This window comes from Aspergillus neoniger (assembly GCF_003184625.1).
Source record: "Aspergillus neoniger CBS 115656 unplaced genomic scaffold BO87scaffold_4, whole genome shotgun sequence".
In the NCBI taxonomy this organism is placed as follows: domain Eukaryota; kingdom Fungi; phylum Ascomycota; class Eurotiomycetes; order Eurotiales; family Aspergillaceae; genus Aspergillus; species Aspergillus neoniger.
The window spans coordinates 123368-138951 of NW_020291132.1; the positions used below are offsets into that span (position 1 = coordinate 123368).

At 50.9% G+C, this 15584-nt stretch overlaps 8 protein-coding genes and 1 non-coding gene across 9 annotated transcripts; 5 read left to right on the top strand and 4 right to left on the bottom strand.

Annotated features, from left to right (window-relative positions):
• Positions 1-68: 68 nt before the first annotated feature.
• Positions 69-1426, top strand: BO87DRAFT_326307 (putative NmrA-like family protein). Its single transcript, XM_025620137.1, has 3 exons — positions 69-428; positions 487-581; positions 637-1426. The coding sequence occupies exons 1-3, from the start codon at positions 99-101 to the stop codon at positions 1154-1156; spliced, it is 945 nt and encodes a 314-aa protein (XP_025483537.1). The 5' UTR covers positions 69-98; the 3' UTR covers positions 1157-1426.
• BO87DRAFT_445824 (putative MFS multidrug transporter) lies at positions 1007-3255 on the bottom strand. Its single transcript, XM_025628179.1, has 4 exons — positions 3024-3255; positions 2844-2960; positions 2744-2797; positions 1007-2693 (listed from the first exon to the last, which is right to left on the bottom strand). The coding sequence occupies exons 1-4, from the start codon at positions 3110-3112 to the stop codon at positions 1253-1255; spliced, it is 1701 nt and encodes a 566-aa protein (XP_025483538.1). The 5' UTR covers positions 3113-3255; the 3' UTR covers positions 1007-1252.
• A 239-nt stretch (positions 3256-3494) lies between these two features.
• Positions 3495-4421, top strand: BO87DRAFT_373012 (SDR family oxidoreductase). The gene has a single exon (XM_025622433.1). The coding sequence runs from the start codon at positions 3540-3542 to the stop codon at positions 4338-4340; it is 801 nt and encodes a 266-aa protein (XP_025483539.1). The 5' UTR covers positions 3495-3539; the 3' UTR covers positions 4341-4421.
• Positions 4422-5049: 628 nt separating this feature from the next.
• BO87DRAFT_299831 (putative MFS sugar transporter) lies at positions 5050-6640 on the bottom strand (the record flags this gene model as incomplete). The annotated part of the gene is made up of 2 exons (XM_025619106.1): positions 5050-6383; positions 6436-6640. The coding sequence occupies 2 exons, from the start codon at positions 6638-6640 to the stop codon at positions 5050-5052; spliced, it is 1539 nt and encodes a 512-aa protein (XP_025483540.1).
• Positions 6641-8648: 2008 nt separating this feature from the next.
• BO87DRAFT_t55 lies at positions 8649-8722 on the top strand. The gene has a single exon. It is a non-coding gene; the product is annotated as a tRNA-Ile (tRNA).
• A 437-nt stretch (positions 8723-9159) lies between these two features.
• BO87DRAFT_299985 (Hsp20/alpha crystallin family protein) lies at positions 9160-9600 on the bottom strand (the record flags this gene model as incomplete). The annotated part of the gene is made up of 1 exon (XM_025619118.1): positions 9160-9600. One exon carries the CDS (start codon positions 9598-9600, stop codon positions 9160-9162), a length of 441 nt encoding a protein of 146 aa, XP_025483541.1.
• A 216-nt stretch (positions 9601-9816) lies between these two features.
• BO87DRAFT_445826 (uncharacterized protein) lies at positions 9817-10869 on the bottom strand (the record flags this gene model as incomplete). Its single annotated transcript, XM_025628180.1, has 2 exons — positions 9817-10108; positions 10222-10869. 2 exons carry the CDS (start codon positions 10867-10869, stop codon positions 9935-9937), a joined length of 822 nt encoding a protein of 273 aa, XP_025483542.1. The 3' UTR covers positions 9817-9934.
• A 502-nt stretch (positions 10870-11371) lies between these two features.
• On the top strand, positions 11372-12372 carry BO87DRAFT_162080 (uncharacterized protein). The gene is made up of 3 exons (XM_025618255.1): positions 11372-11670; positions 11746-11961; positions 12059-12372. Exons 1-3 carry the CDS (start codon positions 11543-11545, stop codon positions 12201-12203), a joined length of 489 nt encoding a protein of 162 aa, XP_025483543.1. The 5' UTR covers positions 11372-11542; the 3' UTR covers positions 12204-12372.
• A 1645-nt stretch (positions 12373-14017) lies between these two features.
• BO87DRAFT_350639 (glycoside hydrolase family 28 protein) lies at positions 14018-15543 on the top strand. Its single transcript, XM_025621086.1, has 2 exons — positions 14018-14874; positions 14927-15543. Exons 1-2 carry the CDS (start codon positions 14245-14247, stop codon positions 15383-15385), a joined length of 1089 nt encoding a protein of 362 aa, XP_025483544.1. The 5' UTR covers positions 14018-14244; the 3' UTR covers positions 15386-15543.
• Positions 15544-15584: the final 41 nt, after the last annotated feature.

Consider the following 15584-nt stretch of genomic DNA (forward strand, 5'->3'; position numbering starts at 1 on the left):
CTCATCCCCACCCAGTCTGACTCCGACCACATCCACATCGACGTCCACACTCAACCTCTGCCTTCAACAAAAAAAAAAAAAAGAAGAAAAAGAAAACAATGCCCCTAACCTACCTCCTAACCGGCAGCACGGGCGGCCTCGGCTCCCTCGTCCTGGACTACTTCACCAGCCACTTCCCCCCGACACAAGAAACCACACATGGCGTATCATACGCCGCATCCTCCTCTAACCCATCCAACAGTGATCGCTTCACATCGAAAGGCATTCCCTTCCGCACCGTCAACTACGATGACCCCTCGACGCTCGACATCGCTTTCAAAGACGTAGAGAACCTTTTCTTCGTGAGCACAAATACCTTTGACGTCGAGAAGCGCCGAAGACAGCATTTGAATGTTGTGGAGGCGGCGAAGAGGAATGGTGTGAAACATGTACGTTCCCTAAACCTTATTTCCAGCCAAGATGGATGGAGTAATAATGGTGTGATAGGTATGGTATACATCCCTCGCGTTTGGAGGCCTCGGGTCCGATTCCAAGGCTGCGGTGCAGCAGGCGCATTATATGACGGAGGATATGCTGAAAGAGTATGTCACCCCCTCCCTTATTATGATTGTTTTCAGTGGTATTGATGGTTGATAGATCTGGGGTAAACTACACCTCCATCCGCGAAGGAATCTACACTGAAGCCTTCCCGCTCTTCATTAACTGGTATCCCCAATCAAAGACGCTCTATCTGCCCTCTTCGTCGGGGAAGATCGCGTTCACGCTCCGGTCGGAGTTGGCAGAAGCAACAGCCAAGTTGATGTTGAAGGGCGGTCATGATAGAGAGATCGTGCTTTTGACTGCGTCGGAGCCGGTTTCTGTGCAGGACATAGTGGATGTTATTAATGAGACGACTGACCGGGAAGTGAAGATCGAGATCGTCGATCCGGAGACGTATGTACGGATCAACGCGGAGAATGATATCGGGGGCAAGGCGGAGGGGTTCTTCCGGCAGTTGGTGGGGTGGTTTGAGAGTATTGAGAATGGTGAGGCTGGGTTTACGGATGGGTTGATGGGGGAGGTGTTGGGGAGGGAGCCGGTGACGCCGAGGGAGGCGGTTAGGGGGTTGTTGGAAGGGGAGAGAGATTATACGTGGCATCAGAATTATAGCAAGTAGTCGGTCAGTCTTTTGTATTCTTGTTGTATATAATGAGGTGGTTAAGTTGGCTATGAATGCTTTTATGCTTTTGTTATATGTGGTGATATCATTTCATCACACGCGGTTGTCTTCCTCTCGATCGTGCTGCGGGTACCCTGTGTGCGTGTCGCGATACACTGTCGCTTCTCCGTCGCCCTCTTTCTCTATGACATCTTCCTCGTCTGCTCCCCAGGTCGCTTCGCGCATGAATGGACTGCGTCGGCGGATCTCGGGTCCCTTCCATACTAGTACTACTGGCACTACTGACAGTGCCAGTCCAATGAAACCTAGTAATGACCCGGCCCAGCCGTACCCCAGGTTCTCGAATAGCTCGTAACTCGCCAGTGGCAGGAATGCGCCAAAGGAGTTTCGTCCCAGAGATGCTGCGGACAGAGCTGATGCAGCGTACTTTTCGTACGCATCTGTCAAGTAATTGACCACCGCCATGTAAATACTGTAGATGCCAATACCGGTGCACCCGATGCCGAGAGTTGGTACGATCCAAGGCACAGAAGGAGTGCTGGACCAGCCATACCAGAACAGCCCGCCTGCAAACATCAAGCTGCCAATGAGACTAGTATACAACCGAGCTTCCGGAATAGGTTTTCCCGGCTTCTCTTTGTTGCGTCTCGCCGACTTCAGATACAGGATGTCCTGTAGAGGATTGACGAGAGTGCCGATCAACGCACCCACGGAGATCGCCAGCTGAATGGTCCCAGTTTGCAAAGTATTCATGCCGTAGTTGGCGGAGAAGGTCTGGACGACGCTGCTGAAGAAGAGATACAGGATGCCCCAGGCGAAAGAAATCCAGAGAGTGAAGAAGGCAACGACAGGCTCGGTGAGGAGCATGCGTGTAGGTCGTTCGAAGGAGATCTGCATCAGACGCCATACGCTGGTGTTGTCTAGCTCGGCTTCAGCGTAGATGGGGCGCTGCTTTTCTTTGCGGAGCTTCTTGGCCCGACGGGCAAGGATCACGTCTGCGCGGGTTTCGTACAGAATGAACCAGAAGATAGGAAGGAGGCCTGTTAGGTAAATGATTTGAATGTAGAAGATCCAGCGCCACGGGGCAGATTTGTGGATGGCTACGATGGCGGATCCGATGAATGGCCCCAGGGCAATACCAACCACACTGGTAAATCCGAAGAGGGACATGGGGAGACTCCGCGCCTTGTCTCCGTACCAGACATCGCTGATGCTACCGCCGACGATGTTGATGGATACGGAGGAAGCACCACCGCCGAAAAACCGCGTTACTACGAGAGTGGCGTAGTTTTGGGCGAAGGCGGAGGGGAACAGCGAGATGATGAGGATGATGTAGGCGACAAAATAGCCGGGCATGCGACCGGAGGATTCAGTCAGGGGCACGAATATGAGAGGCCAGAAGGCCGCTCCCATGTTCCAGGATGTTGTGGCCCAGTAAAGGTTTGGAAATGGCGTGTTTTGGACGTGGAATCGTTCTTCCATCCAGTTGTTGCCGGAGCCGTATGAACCGGCCGGGATACCAGTGAGGATGGAGCTATACCTATTAGCATTGCACCTTTGAAAGCAAGGCTAAGGGGGACATACATGAAACACACAGTAACCGTGAGAAGCCATTTGTAGGAAGTGCTCCAATTGAACCTAGTTCTGTTAGACTAGTGTCCTAACAACTGCATACTTGACGCACGGATTTTCCGGATCATCCTTGCCATTCCAGGTATGGATCTCAAGGTCCTCCCTGTCACGCAGATCGTTGTGGCTAACTACCCCGACATGGGGGTCCCGGCGAAAGAACGATCGTACCCTGCAACGTCAGACTTAGTGGCTGTATGAACAGGGTCTGCTTGGCAATGATTGGCAGACTAACCGTCCCAGAAACGAATCATCGAATTCATTGGTGTGCACCGTGCTAGCGCGGCGCAACGACGGGCGTGGCTCCTCGACAGGGGTGGACATGACTATCTCTAAATTGATTCCTTGCAAGGTATCTGCTTGACAGATGCAGAGATGAAGTTGAGTAAAATAGGGTGCAGAGACCCTGCAGAACCTGCATCGGCCGGCGGCAACATGTCGTCATGACCGACCCGGCCCGAGCAACGTCCATGAAACTCGGAACAACCAGGGGAATCCGACGCTTTGAGTGGTCAATCCATGTCTATCCACATCTGCGTTGGAGTAGATGAAAGGTGGAGGAGAGCTGATTGCCAAATTCTGTTAGGGCTTGGAATGAAGCAACCGGTTTCGGTCATGACATCATCACAGCGATGACTTCATCACTTCCGAACGAGCATATAAAGTTGTGCCTGTCGTCGTATCTCGACAACATCAACAACAACAACAATCATCTACTGCATTTATCAAAGTCATTTCTACCTCAATCAACATGCCTATCCCCGTTCCCTCCGCCTCCAGCGTCCACGACCTCTTCAGCCTGAAGGGCAAGGTCGTCGTTATTACCGGCGCTTCCGGCCCTCGCGGCATGGGCATTGAAGCCGCCCGTGGCTGCGCCGAGATGGGCGCCAACATCGCCCTCACCTACTCTTCTCGTCCTCAGGGTGGTGAGAAGAACGCCGAAGAACTTCGCAACACCTACGGCGTCAAGGCCAAGGCCTACCAGTGCAACGTCGGCGACTGGAACAGCGTCAAGAAGCTCGTGGACGACGTGCTGGCCGAGTTTGGCCAGATTGACGCCTTCATTGCCAATGCTGGCAAGACAGCCAGCAGCGGTATCCTCGATGGCTCCGTTGAGGACTGGGAAGAAGTCATTCAGACCGATCTGACGGGTACCTTCCACTGCGCCAAGGCGGTGGGTCCGCACTTCAAGCAGCGCGGAACCGGCAGCTTCATCATCACCTCCAGCATGTCGGGTCACATTGCGAACTTTCCTCAGGAGCAGACTTCGTACAACGTGGCCAAGGCAGGCTGCATCCACATGGCCCGGTCATTGGCCAACGAGTGGAGGGACTTTGCCCGCGTGAACAGCATCTCCCCGGGTTACATCGACACGGGATTGTCAGACTTTGTGGAGAAGAAGACTCAGGATCTGTGGATGTCCATGATCCCCATGGGACGGAACGGTGATGCCAAGGAGCTGAAGGGTGCATATGTCTATCTCGCCAGTGATGCCAGCACATACACGACGGGTGCCGATTTGATCATTGACGGAGGATACACCGTGCGGTAAATTGACCGCGGTCGGGGAGAAAAGTAATGTTTATGACATGTATGTAATGAATATGAATGTTCAATTGTATCAATTGCTTGGGTATTTTGTGTATCTTTCGTATGGCTCGAAACGACCTGCCATGGCCGGCCAGGGTGGTGTAGCTCTCAGTCTTATGGATGCAACTGCGTCAGTGTGGATCTTTAGCTCGGGCTGAGGGGCTGTGGGGTTACTAGAACAAGCAGCCACTCGTCTCTGAGTCTGCGGATCTCCACGGAACGCCATTTTCCTGAAGATTCAGTCTGGGCCTGGTCTCAGACTGATCTGGTGAGGGGATTCTGCATCCGTTCGAACCTTATGATTGTGAGACGAGCTCCGTAAGCCTCGAGCTTTACGCTGTGGCTGGTTCTTTGTTCTCCCCGGAGCATCCCAAGTATGTTCATTTCCATCTCACGTTGCCATTTGCACAGCCAAGATAGACGGATCGGGAGGAGACATGGAAGGGAATGGTGAAGGTGACATGGAACTGAAATTGAAGTTGGCGAAGTCGAGATCCAAACCCGTCAAACAGAAACAAATTGAGCACCACATCCGGTCAGGTGACCGACCTATCTACAGTGAACAATAGCTGGAAAGAAGCAAGGGATGCGTACAAAACATGTCCAATTTAACTAATTTCAAAAGCTATATGATCCTCAATCAAGCATGTCATAATCATCAGTCATTACCGTCAACTCTTGCCCACCTTCGCATCGGCCACCTCCTCCGGATCATCCACCACCTCTGCCAGATGCATCCGCGGCAACGTCCTTGCCAGTCGCGGTGGGTCAAACACGCTCTTCGACTGCAGGAAGATTTCGTCAATCTCCTCCAGCGACCGACCATTGGTCTCCGGGAAGAAGAAGTACACGGTCGGCACGATCACTGCGTTCAACACCGCGAAGATGATGTAGTATTGGTATCCGATCGTATCGAAGCCCACCGGGGTTACTTCAGCTAGGAGGAAGTTGAAGGTCCACACGGCAGCTGTTGAAACTGCACTGATGGCCGCTCGCAGCTGCAGTGGTGCGACCTCCGTAGCGTACAGGAAAGTCAACCCCGAGTATCCCACGGTGAAGATGAACTCGAACACGAAGAGGAACACCACCGCTACGACCAGCGCTGCGGTATCATCAGATCGAGACGTTGTTCCGGCTAAGATAGCCATCGAGGCGGACATGCCCACGGCACTCCATAGCATCAGAACTCGCCGACCGAGCCGATCAATTGTGAAGAAAGCGAGAAATCCACCCAGTGGCTGAGTGAGGCACATGGCGGCAGCCAGAATGCGTGATGGTATGGCATCCAGGCCTAGATATTGTTGGAAAATGGTCGTGGCGTAAAATGTGATGAGATTGATTCCGCACATCTGCTGGAACATCTGGCCTGCCGCAGCCAGCACCGTCCGATGGAAGAGTCGCTGTTCGCCCATGCTCAGCATGTCCTTCCACGATCCAGATCCCGAGAGTGCCAGCGACCGTTCAATGTCGCGCATAGCCAGGGTGATGCTTTCGTCGTTGGGGTCGACATCTGCCAGCGCGGCCAGGATTTCACGGGCCTCCTCGGTCCGATTCCGCTTTACCAGCCACCGGGGTGACTCTGGGAAGAATATGATGAAGGCCATCACCATCAGCGACAGAACGATCTGGAAGGCGAGCGGGAACCGCCACGACACGGAGTTACCCGTGACGAAGTAGAATCCGAAGTCAATCCACAGCGATATTGTAATGCCCGCCCCAATGAAGATACCGTCTGTCACTACATGGGCGCCTCGCTTGCCCGCCTGTGAGATCTCGGCCTGCCACACGGGCACGGTTGCAACATAACCGCCCGTTCCCAATCCAAGCACAACACGTGCCACGATGAATTGAGCCAGTCCGAAAGAAGTGGCCATCAGCAGGGCCCCGATTATCGATATGGCGGAGGTGATAAAGATCACCTTTTTCCGGCCGAGGAGATCGCCGAGGTAGATGCATGATAGTGATCCGAATATGCCGCCGACAGTATACAGAGCGACCACCGTACCTGTGGAATGTTAGAATGGGAAGCATTTATGAGCAGCGAGCAGAGTGCCTACCCTGAATGGTGGAGTTGTAGTGCTGCTGGGCCCCAGTGGTGGTCAAAGTGTTCATCTGGGGAAACGTCTCCGCAAACGACTCCAGCGTGAGGAGACCCCCCGTCACTCCCTGGTTGTATCCATAGCACACAAAGGCCGGGCAGACGACCAGCCAGATGATGGCGCGATTCAAAAGAGCGCCGCGTAGGCCGAAGTATGGTTGCATGGCTAAGACATGCAGTAGAAGATTCTATGCAACGATCGCGACATCAGCCAGGATGTCCCCGCATGTAATGATCAATTAGACTTGGCTCACGCCGTTGAACCCTGGTCTCCGGTGCGGACATTTTATAAAAAGGCGTCCAAGCATTTGCATATGGGTCGGCCATCGGCGGCGCCCGTCTGTCGCGTGGACTTGGGCATTTCGGACTAGAATAGGACTCCTGTAACCGAAGCAGTGCCAAAGTCAAAGGATCGCAAGAGAACAGGCATCGATCGCCAAGCTGGCAGGCGTGTGTCTTCCCCGCTGGACAATTTGAGATCGTCGTTGGACTTTTCTCCACCTGCCGGCTGCCCTTCCATCGGATCCGGCCGATGGGGTTGTTGGACCTCGGGTCAACAGCCAGTCGGGAGTCACTGGGCCGCCAAGACACCCCCAGAAGCCTCATTGAATTTGGTAATGGCCAGCGTGGGAGATAAATAGATAAAGAGACGCTGGTGGTGCCCCATAATTTAGATAACAATGCTTTTGATGTTGCTGTTGTCCGATATCGCAAGAGAGAGCTGGGGGTGAAGCAGCTAGGAGCATCCCGATCGTGTCTAATTAGGCGATGTAAGCAGAACGCAACTCATATCTCAATCAGTAATGGTGCAGCATGTTTGTCAATCATCCCAAATCCGTGACAGCGAAGCTTAGGCAATTGCAGCCCACGTCTGGCTTGGCCAACGCAATCTGCATTGAGATCTGCGAACGGCACGGATACGATGCCCTGTTCAAACAAGTTAGCTGCTTTTCGACCACTGAGCGTCTGTACGGATGACTGACTGAACCTTCTTTCCCCGACCTCGGCTATTTTGAGAATATCGCCAGGTTCCGACTAGCGTGCATGCCAATCGCCAGGTCTTTTTGAGATGTCTGTCTGACATAGGAGGCCAGGATGGGGGTGCCTCAAAATATAAGATATCAGGGGCTGGCTTTATCTCCAGCTTTATATGGCCATTCCGTATCAGTTTGGAGATATAGCTCAGGGCTGTTATTGGTGCTCTGATAACAATTCCGCCTAACGGGATAAGGAATCCTCCGTCCTGTGCAAAGGGCGATACGGGATCGTCAACGGACGGCATGTGTGATAGACATCGCGGAGAAAGTCAATCCCACGCGATTGGTCATAGTTTCGTTACAACTAGGTGTGTCTGGTTGAAATATCTCATGTAGCACATGAGGGGTTATAAATCTTTGGGTCAAGTGACCAAAGGTGAGTCGCCGTCAGCTTAAGTGTATTGTGCTGGCAGGTTTGATGCCAAGAGTGCGTTCCTGGACCAAAGGAAGTGGGGTAAACGGGGAAGGAAGATAGAGTATAGAGGAAAATATAAATGGCGTAAGTCCCATTTATAGTAGTTGGTCATGGGATTGCACGCGACCGATGGCATTGCGTCGCGGTCATTGCTTTGCAGCAGTTCATGTGCCAGGAGGCTCAATATCAGTGACCACCCCCTGATATGGTAGTCATCTGCCGACAGTGAGGTATTGACGGCGGTAATCCTATTATAGCATTAGCGGCCTGCAGGTTTAGAAGAATCCCTAGGCACTGGCTTGGGTTTGAGGCTGATTTTCTCTCCGTGGAAATTTGTTTAGACAAATTGTTAGTTACATCCTGACTCACTTGTCAGTGGCTCAGGAGCACATCATTTATAATATTGTGGTGTGAGTACTGATGGCATAGAAGACGGAAATTTATCTTATCAACCACCTGATAGGAGAAGTGGATATTAGGAAAAGCCCACTTACTTTTGACAATGAGCTCTTAATACAATATGAGTATTATCAAAACTAGTAGTTTGCAAAGGTGCGAAGGGAGAATACTGATGCAGCTGCTATAGATGACTGGGTTGTTGTAGTATAATGCCGAGACTCAAGCCATGAGCAACTCTCGAAACCTGTGGGGGGAACGTTTTGGCACATTGATGTTGCGTTAAGATATATTACAAAGGTACGATGCGACATACATCAACTGGGTCCCATAGCTCAGTTGGTTAGAGCGTGACGCTAATAACGTCAAAGTCGAGGGTTCGAGCCCCTCTGGGACCATCTTTTTGCTTTTTGGTTTTCCCTCCTGTGTGCCCCGAACATCTATCTCTCCACCGGCATGCTTGGCACATGAGTGGGGTACATGCAATAACACTTTTTGTTATGATGTCATTCCTTTGTTGTGTTTCTGTCCCCCAAACCCCTCCCTCCTCAAGTCAACACGATGGGAGCCCGCTACTGAATTATCCAAACTGTTTCACCTACAATAAATCGTCGACTGTTATCAAAAGAAAAATCTTAAATGATTTATATAGCGCTAACAAGCATAATGTCCATTCTCACTCTTGCAACTCAACAAAACAAGCCTTTCAACGAACACTTAAAGTAGATATCACCAATACCTTCTCCCTCCTTCACCCCCGACTAACATGAGCACAATTAAACCCATATCATACACACACCAACCTCCTTAACCCCAAAGAATGCAGTAGCCCCTACTACTTAATATCAATCACCTTCCTCTCCTCCTCCACCTCCCCCCCAACCTTCGGCACCTGAATCGACAATACCCCATCCGTCAACTTCGCATCCACATGCTCCCGATCCACCTTGGCCGGGAAACTGAATGAGCGACGGAACTCTCCCATCGTGCGCTCCGAGAACCACCAGTTCCCATCCTCACCCTCGGAACTGCGTACAGTGCGACCCCTGACGTTCATCGTGCTGGGGTCGGTGAACTCGATCGTGACGTCTTCTTTCTTGACGCCAGGCAGGTCGCCATCTAGGATATATGCATCTTTGGTTTCGCGGAGGTCAAAGCGCGGGGAGTTTGCAAATAGAGAATCTGTAGCGGTGGATGTCGTGAGGTAGTTGTCTAGGTCTGTGAAGGCGCGCAGGAGGGAGGGGACGGGACGGGGGTGGTGTGGCAGGAGGGACATTGCTCTTGGTGTTGTTGTTTGTAGATTTCGTAGATGGTGGATTGGGTATCTGGTGATGGTTGGGGCTGTTCTGAGGATGTGGGCGGTTTGTTTGAGCATCGTTGGTGTCTTTGCTGCGATGGTTATTGCTGCTTGGCGATGGTCTGTCTTATTTGTACATTATTGTATGCGGTGGAACGTGCAAACTGGAATGGCGTGGTCGGGGGAGATGCTGTCATTTGTACGCGGGTGGCTCGCGCGGGGTCATTTCGGATAGAAACTCCTAGAGAGAGCATGCGCCTTCCTTTGCTTTCTGACATGCATCAAGAGATGGGTCTTGAATATGGGTCCCAAACTAAGTGGAAATCCGGGGATGCGTGGGGTTGGAAGTCAAGGTGGTCTTGGGGGGTGCGGTTCCATGGATGAGGTTCCACGCCTGGAAATGTATGCCGGGTGGCATGATGGTAGTAGGCTTGTGACTGTCGTATCCAGAAGATTCTGATGCGAGACAGTGAACAAGTGGATATTTCTAAGAGTCATAGGACGTACGTGGAGTGGATATTACTTAGGAAAGATTGGAGGTACAGCGCCGAATACAACGTCAAATCAACCAATCCTCATCGCCGCCTCCGCCAAACTCACACTGCCCAATTCCTGATTTCGGATTACACTGACCAAATAGTTCACCCCATAGTCTGACGCCGCATGCACTACCACATTTTCACCAAATCCACAATCCCGTTCCCCCTCTCCGGCCTCCACATACGCCGCATAACTGCCCTTCAGAATGCCATCTTTCTCCGACAACAAGACTCCCTTCGCGTACTCCCTTGCTTGCATGTAATCCGTAAATGTGCCCTGCACTATTACCTCCCGCACTGTGCTTTCCCCCTCGATGGCATCATATTCTACATTCGCCTGCACGACGTAAAATAGCGGGATAGAGATACGGCCATCGTCGAGATCGGTGGTCAGCTGAAGCTTGTTCTGTGTGGTATCGATGCGGACGCGGAAGGTGGTGCCGTCTGGCGCAACGGCGTAAATGGCGAGTCCTGTGCGATCGGGCAGGTTCTCTTGTTCGAAAATGTGGGCGCTGGTTTCATAGGTTGGAAAGAAGTCACGCTCGTAGCCGGCGTCGTAGAGACAGCTGTGCGCCGCGGCTTTGGCGGCGAGTAGACTGGTGTAAGTTCCAGGGATACGGAGGATTTCGACGAGATTATTGGGGTTCTTGTTGAGGCGAGTGATGGTTAAGAGGACATGATAGAGGTGTTCGGGAATTTTGGGAGGCATTGTGGGATCTTTGGCTGTTGAAAGGTGCAGTATTGAGAAATCAATCAAATAGTTATAGTTGGTTTGAGATGTAGGGACCACAGAGGGTCGAAGATCATTCCTGGGCCTGTCATGCTTTTAGATTATTTGGAGAGGCCTAGACGTGGCTATAGAAAGTCTAATTAGCGTGATGCGTATAGCTGCTGATATCGGAGATCTTCCTCCATCTGCCTGAGACGAGGATCTTACCATGTGGCCTGACTGTTCTGCATACTGTAAATGCCCAACAACAGGCTCCTACTGCATTGACAGCTGGAAATGAGCGCGTCACTATGACCACCCAGGCTTACTGCCATGATTAGTGGGATCAGACACCAAAAGTTTATTTGTGATGCTCCCCTGGAAGCACAAGGCAGAAGGTACCCGGCTGGCTTTATTTCATGGTCGGCCCATGCTCCACCCCCCCAGAAAACCCTACCCCCCCGCATTTCCTCCTTCCTCTTTCTTCTAACATCCTCGTGAGATTTCTCTGATTTCGGCATTCTTTCGGCCGCAAGACCATGTCCCCCAGGCCTGTTATATTGATGGACCTCCCTATGGAACGATATATTCCTCGCTCTCATCCCCTTGAAGACACCCTAAGTAATTCGTACTATACAGGGTAGAAATCCCAGAAGAGGAGCAATCAAGAAAAATGGCAGAGTCAGGCGCAGAACAGACTCCATACCCAGAACCTGGAGAACCACCAGTTCCCGACAAAGCGCTTCAACTCCAAATCCTTCTTATCCTGTGTCTGAGCGTGTACATAATCACTGCGATCTGGTATAATTCCAGCTTCTACCTCGCTCCTCCTATCTGATAGAAGCTGTACTAAAATTGGATAACATGGTGCTATAGTCTTCTTCTGAAATCCTACTGTATTGCCTATGGCACTCTCGACTTCACCTCTACGCCTGCCACAACCCCGGACCATACAGCCGCTTGGAACTCACTCCAGCGCCTGAAATCCCTTAACCGCGTCGCGCCCCTCAAGCGCTATGATTCGTGGTATAACTCAACTGTCTGTCATGAGCGGAGTCCCTTATTAAGTAGGGATTGGGAAAGTAGCATCTGGTTGGTCCATTCTTCACATTCAGTTCCTGACGATTGCTATGATTGAACGTGACCCTATCCAAGCAGACACTAACAGATATTATGTCGGCAAATATAGTGCAATATGCCTCGAAACCGTGAACAAAGCAGATGTGATACATGCATTGCCCTGTAAGCATGTCTTTCATCGACAGTGCCTTGAGACCTGGTTTCTTGAGTATCACAATGCGTGTCCCGTTTGCTGGCGGGTGTTCTTCGCTTGAACTTTACCAAGGACTGGCTGTCATTATGGAATTTGCTTGGAGGACTATCCACAAGGGTGGTTGAGCTGTATCGTGTCATATTATCGGGCATGTACATAGGCATCATGGTGTATTTACATTCGATTACAGTAGTTACAGTGGGTCAAACACTGTATGAAACCAGTCGCAGCATGGAATAAATTTATCATCCAAAGTTGTCTCAGAATCAAATTAGTCGAGTCCAGGTATACCCGAAGGCTTGAATGCCGGCTGACTCTGTTGCAGAGCCGGTAGTAGGAAGCCTCACGCAAGCGATAATATGTAAGCAATGTAAGCCTTATTTGGAAGACAACGTGACTTTGGCTCTCAATCCTCACTTCTCCCGCTTTCTCCTCTCTACCCCTTCGAGATTTACATCTCACACAACGCGCTTTTTGCTCTCAACAGTGTCATTGAATCTGTAATTGGTGACTATTTCAATATCCAGAAACATACAATGAGTTGATGGAAGACGCGGTGCTCGCGTTCTGCGCGGTCAGCAACTGATATCTGCAATTTTCGAGGGTTGTAAGTCCGCATGAGTGGTAGGTTTGGGGTTTGTATGGTAGTATGATTCCTAACTCTTCATAATGCCCGAATAACCGCTTATTAAAGCCAACCTGAATAGGACCCAACTCGTTTCGTTCCTAGGAGGACATTTAGTGCGGAGGGAATAACACCCATGTTGACCTGCCTGACGGACGGCTGCGTAATTTCGATGCTGGGAGGATTACCTTCTAAGAATGCTCGACATAGATTGCTTCTGTAAAATGACGGGAGGAGCGTTAGAGCGAAGCCATTATCCGGTGTGCAATTTGTGAAGAGAGTAATAAACGGGTCAATATAGTTCCCCTGAGCTGCAGGGAAATCAAGGGGCGCCGTTTGCCTCCAATGTACCAGCCTCAGACATGACCTTTTTGCGCCAGGATTACCGTGTATTCTGGCTGAGGATTGCATACAATCCAAGGTATGTCAGTACTTGCGCTCGATAGCATCACTGAGATACTGAGAATACCATGTTAATGTTGCTGCAGGTGGAAAATCCTGCTCAAGCTGTATCGAAAGACAAAAGCTTGAATGTGACCTTCTTACAACGAACCGCCCCCTATTCACTGCGTGGCCAGTGTATTCCGCCGGATTTGCTCACCGTTGGCCAATGGCTTCCTCCTTTCCTGTCCTCTCTTTCCTCTTCTTGACTGGCCCCACTCCAGGTTGCTTATTGCCGGCAAGCTTTCAACCCTGATTAGCGAGCTCTGCACACTATTCCCGATCTAGCTGTCGAAGGAACGGATGGATGTTGCACTAGTTTCATGTCGAATCTCCGATATTAATACTAACTACAGACTAGCCGATCACGCTCCGGATCTGGCACAGAGTGATTCTATGAATCATTCATTCATTGGTGGAATTTGCAAGGCACCATAAATGCCGCAGGCCCTGCATATCGAGCTACAGCCTTACTGGGATTAGTATAGCTGCCATCTCGTACTCGTACAATGCAGAACCGGCTTGGATCCTAAGGCCTACGATGACACCCGTTTCCTCCAAGACTGATGGCTGTTTGTGAAGGCGAATTATAGTACTGCTCGTCCATGTCTCGAGTCAGCGGTATATATGAACCTGTCTTTGACTGGCCACCTTAGACAATAATGTTACGCTCAAGAGGGCATTTTGTGTTCTTCTTATCGACATGCGAACCTGTTCGGTCACCCGCGGACCCCGTCGGCTGATCAGCCACCACGGCTCATATATATTAGTTGCCCACCATGTCGAACTTAAGTTTATTAAAAAAAAGGCAACATTTGAGACAACATCTTAATGTGAAACATGAACCCTGGACCAGCATCTCTCCAGAGGCTGTCGGTAGTTATGACTTTCCGATCAGAAGAGATGCGCTGAAATTGTGACTATAAGAACCTCATGCCTGCTGATGCTGAGGTGAGTTTGCTCATCATCCTACACTCATTTGACATCAGACCGATTACACTCTTTTTGTCCTTTCTTTCTATCGCTATCATTGACCATGCACTCCTTTGCTTCTCTTCTGGCCTACGGCCTAGCCGCCGGCGCCACCCTCGCTTCTGCCTCCCCCATCGAAGCCCGGGGAAGCTGCACCTTCAAGACGGCTGCTGCTGCCAAAGCGGGCAAGGCAGGGTGCTCTACCATCACTCTTGACAACATCGAAGTCCCCGCTGGAACCACCCTCGACCTGACCGGTCTCACCAGCGGTACGAAGGTCATCTTCGAGGGCACCACGACCTTCGATTATGAAGAATGGGCAGGCCCCTTGATCTCCATGAGTGGCAAAGATATCACCGTCACTGGTGCCTCAGGTCATCTCATCAACTGCGACGGTGCGCGGTGGTGGGACGGCAAGGGGACTAGCGGAAAGAAGAAGCCCAAGTTCTTCTACGCTCATGGCCTTGACTCTTCGTCCATTACTGGATTGAATATCAAGAACACTCCCCTTATGGCGTTCAGTGTTCAGGCGGATGACATCACTCTGACTGACATTACCATCAACAACGCGGACGGTGATAGCCTGGGTGGACACAACACTGATGCGTTTGATGTTGGTAACTCCGTCGGTGTGAATATCATCAAACCGTGGGTCCATAACCAGGATGACTGTCTTGCGATCAACTCTGGCGAGGTAAGCAGCTTTGCACATATATTCGAATTGCATGTATGTTGATATTCTATAGAACATCTGGTTCACCGGCGGCACCTGCATTGGCGGCCACGGTCTCTCCATCGGTTCTGTCGGCGGCCGCTCCAACAACGTTGTCAAGAACGTCACTATCGAGCACTCCACCGTGAGCAATTCCGAGAACGCCGTCCGAATTAAGACCGTCTCTGGTGCCACTGGTTCCGTGTCTGAGATCACGTACTCCAACATTGTCATGTCCGGCATCTCCGATTACGGCGTCGTTATCCAGCAGGATTACGAGGATGGCAAGCCTACGGGCAAGCCCACGAACGGTGTCACTATTACAGATGTCAAGTTGGAGAGCGTGACTGGTACTGTGGATAGTAAGGCTACTGATATCTATCTCCTTTGCGGATCTGGTAGCTGCTCAGACTGGACTTGGGACGATGTGAAGGTTACTGGGGGAAAGAAGTCTACTGCTTGCAAGAACTACCCTTCGGTGGCTTCTTGCTAGGTTAGTGGATTGGTTGGTTGTAGCACTTGCTAACATTTATTTGCTTTGAGGGGTCAAATAGGTTTTGGAATAAATGTTGAGGAGAAGAGACAATGTCTAGTAGGATTCAGTGGTGGAAGCGTGTATAGCTATGTACAATGTTATTTATCGCATTATTTTACAGATCAAATACTCGGTTAAGAGAACTTGCTTCCAGCCA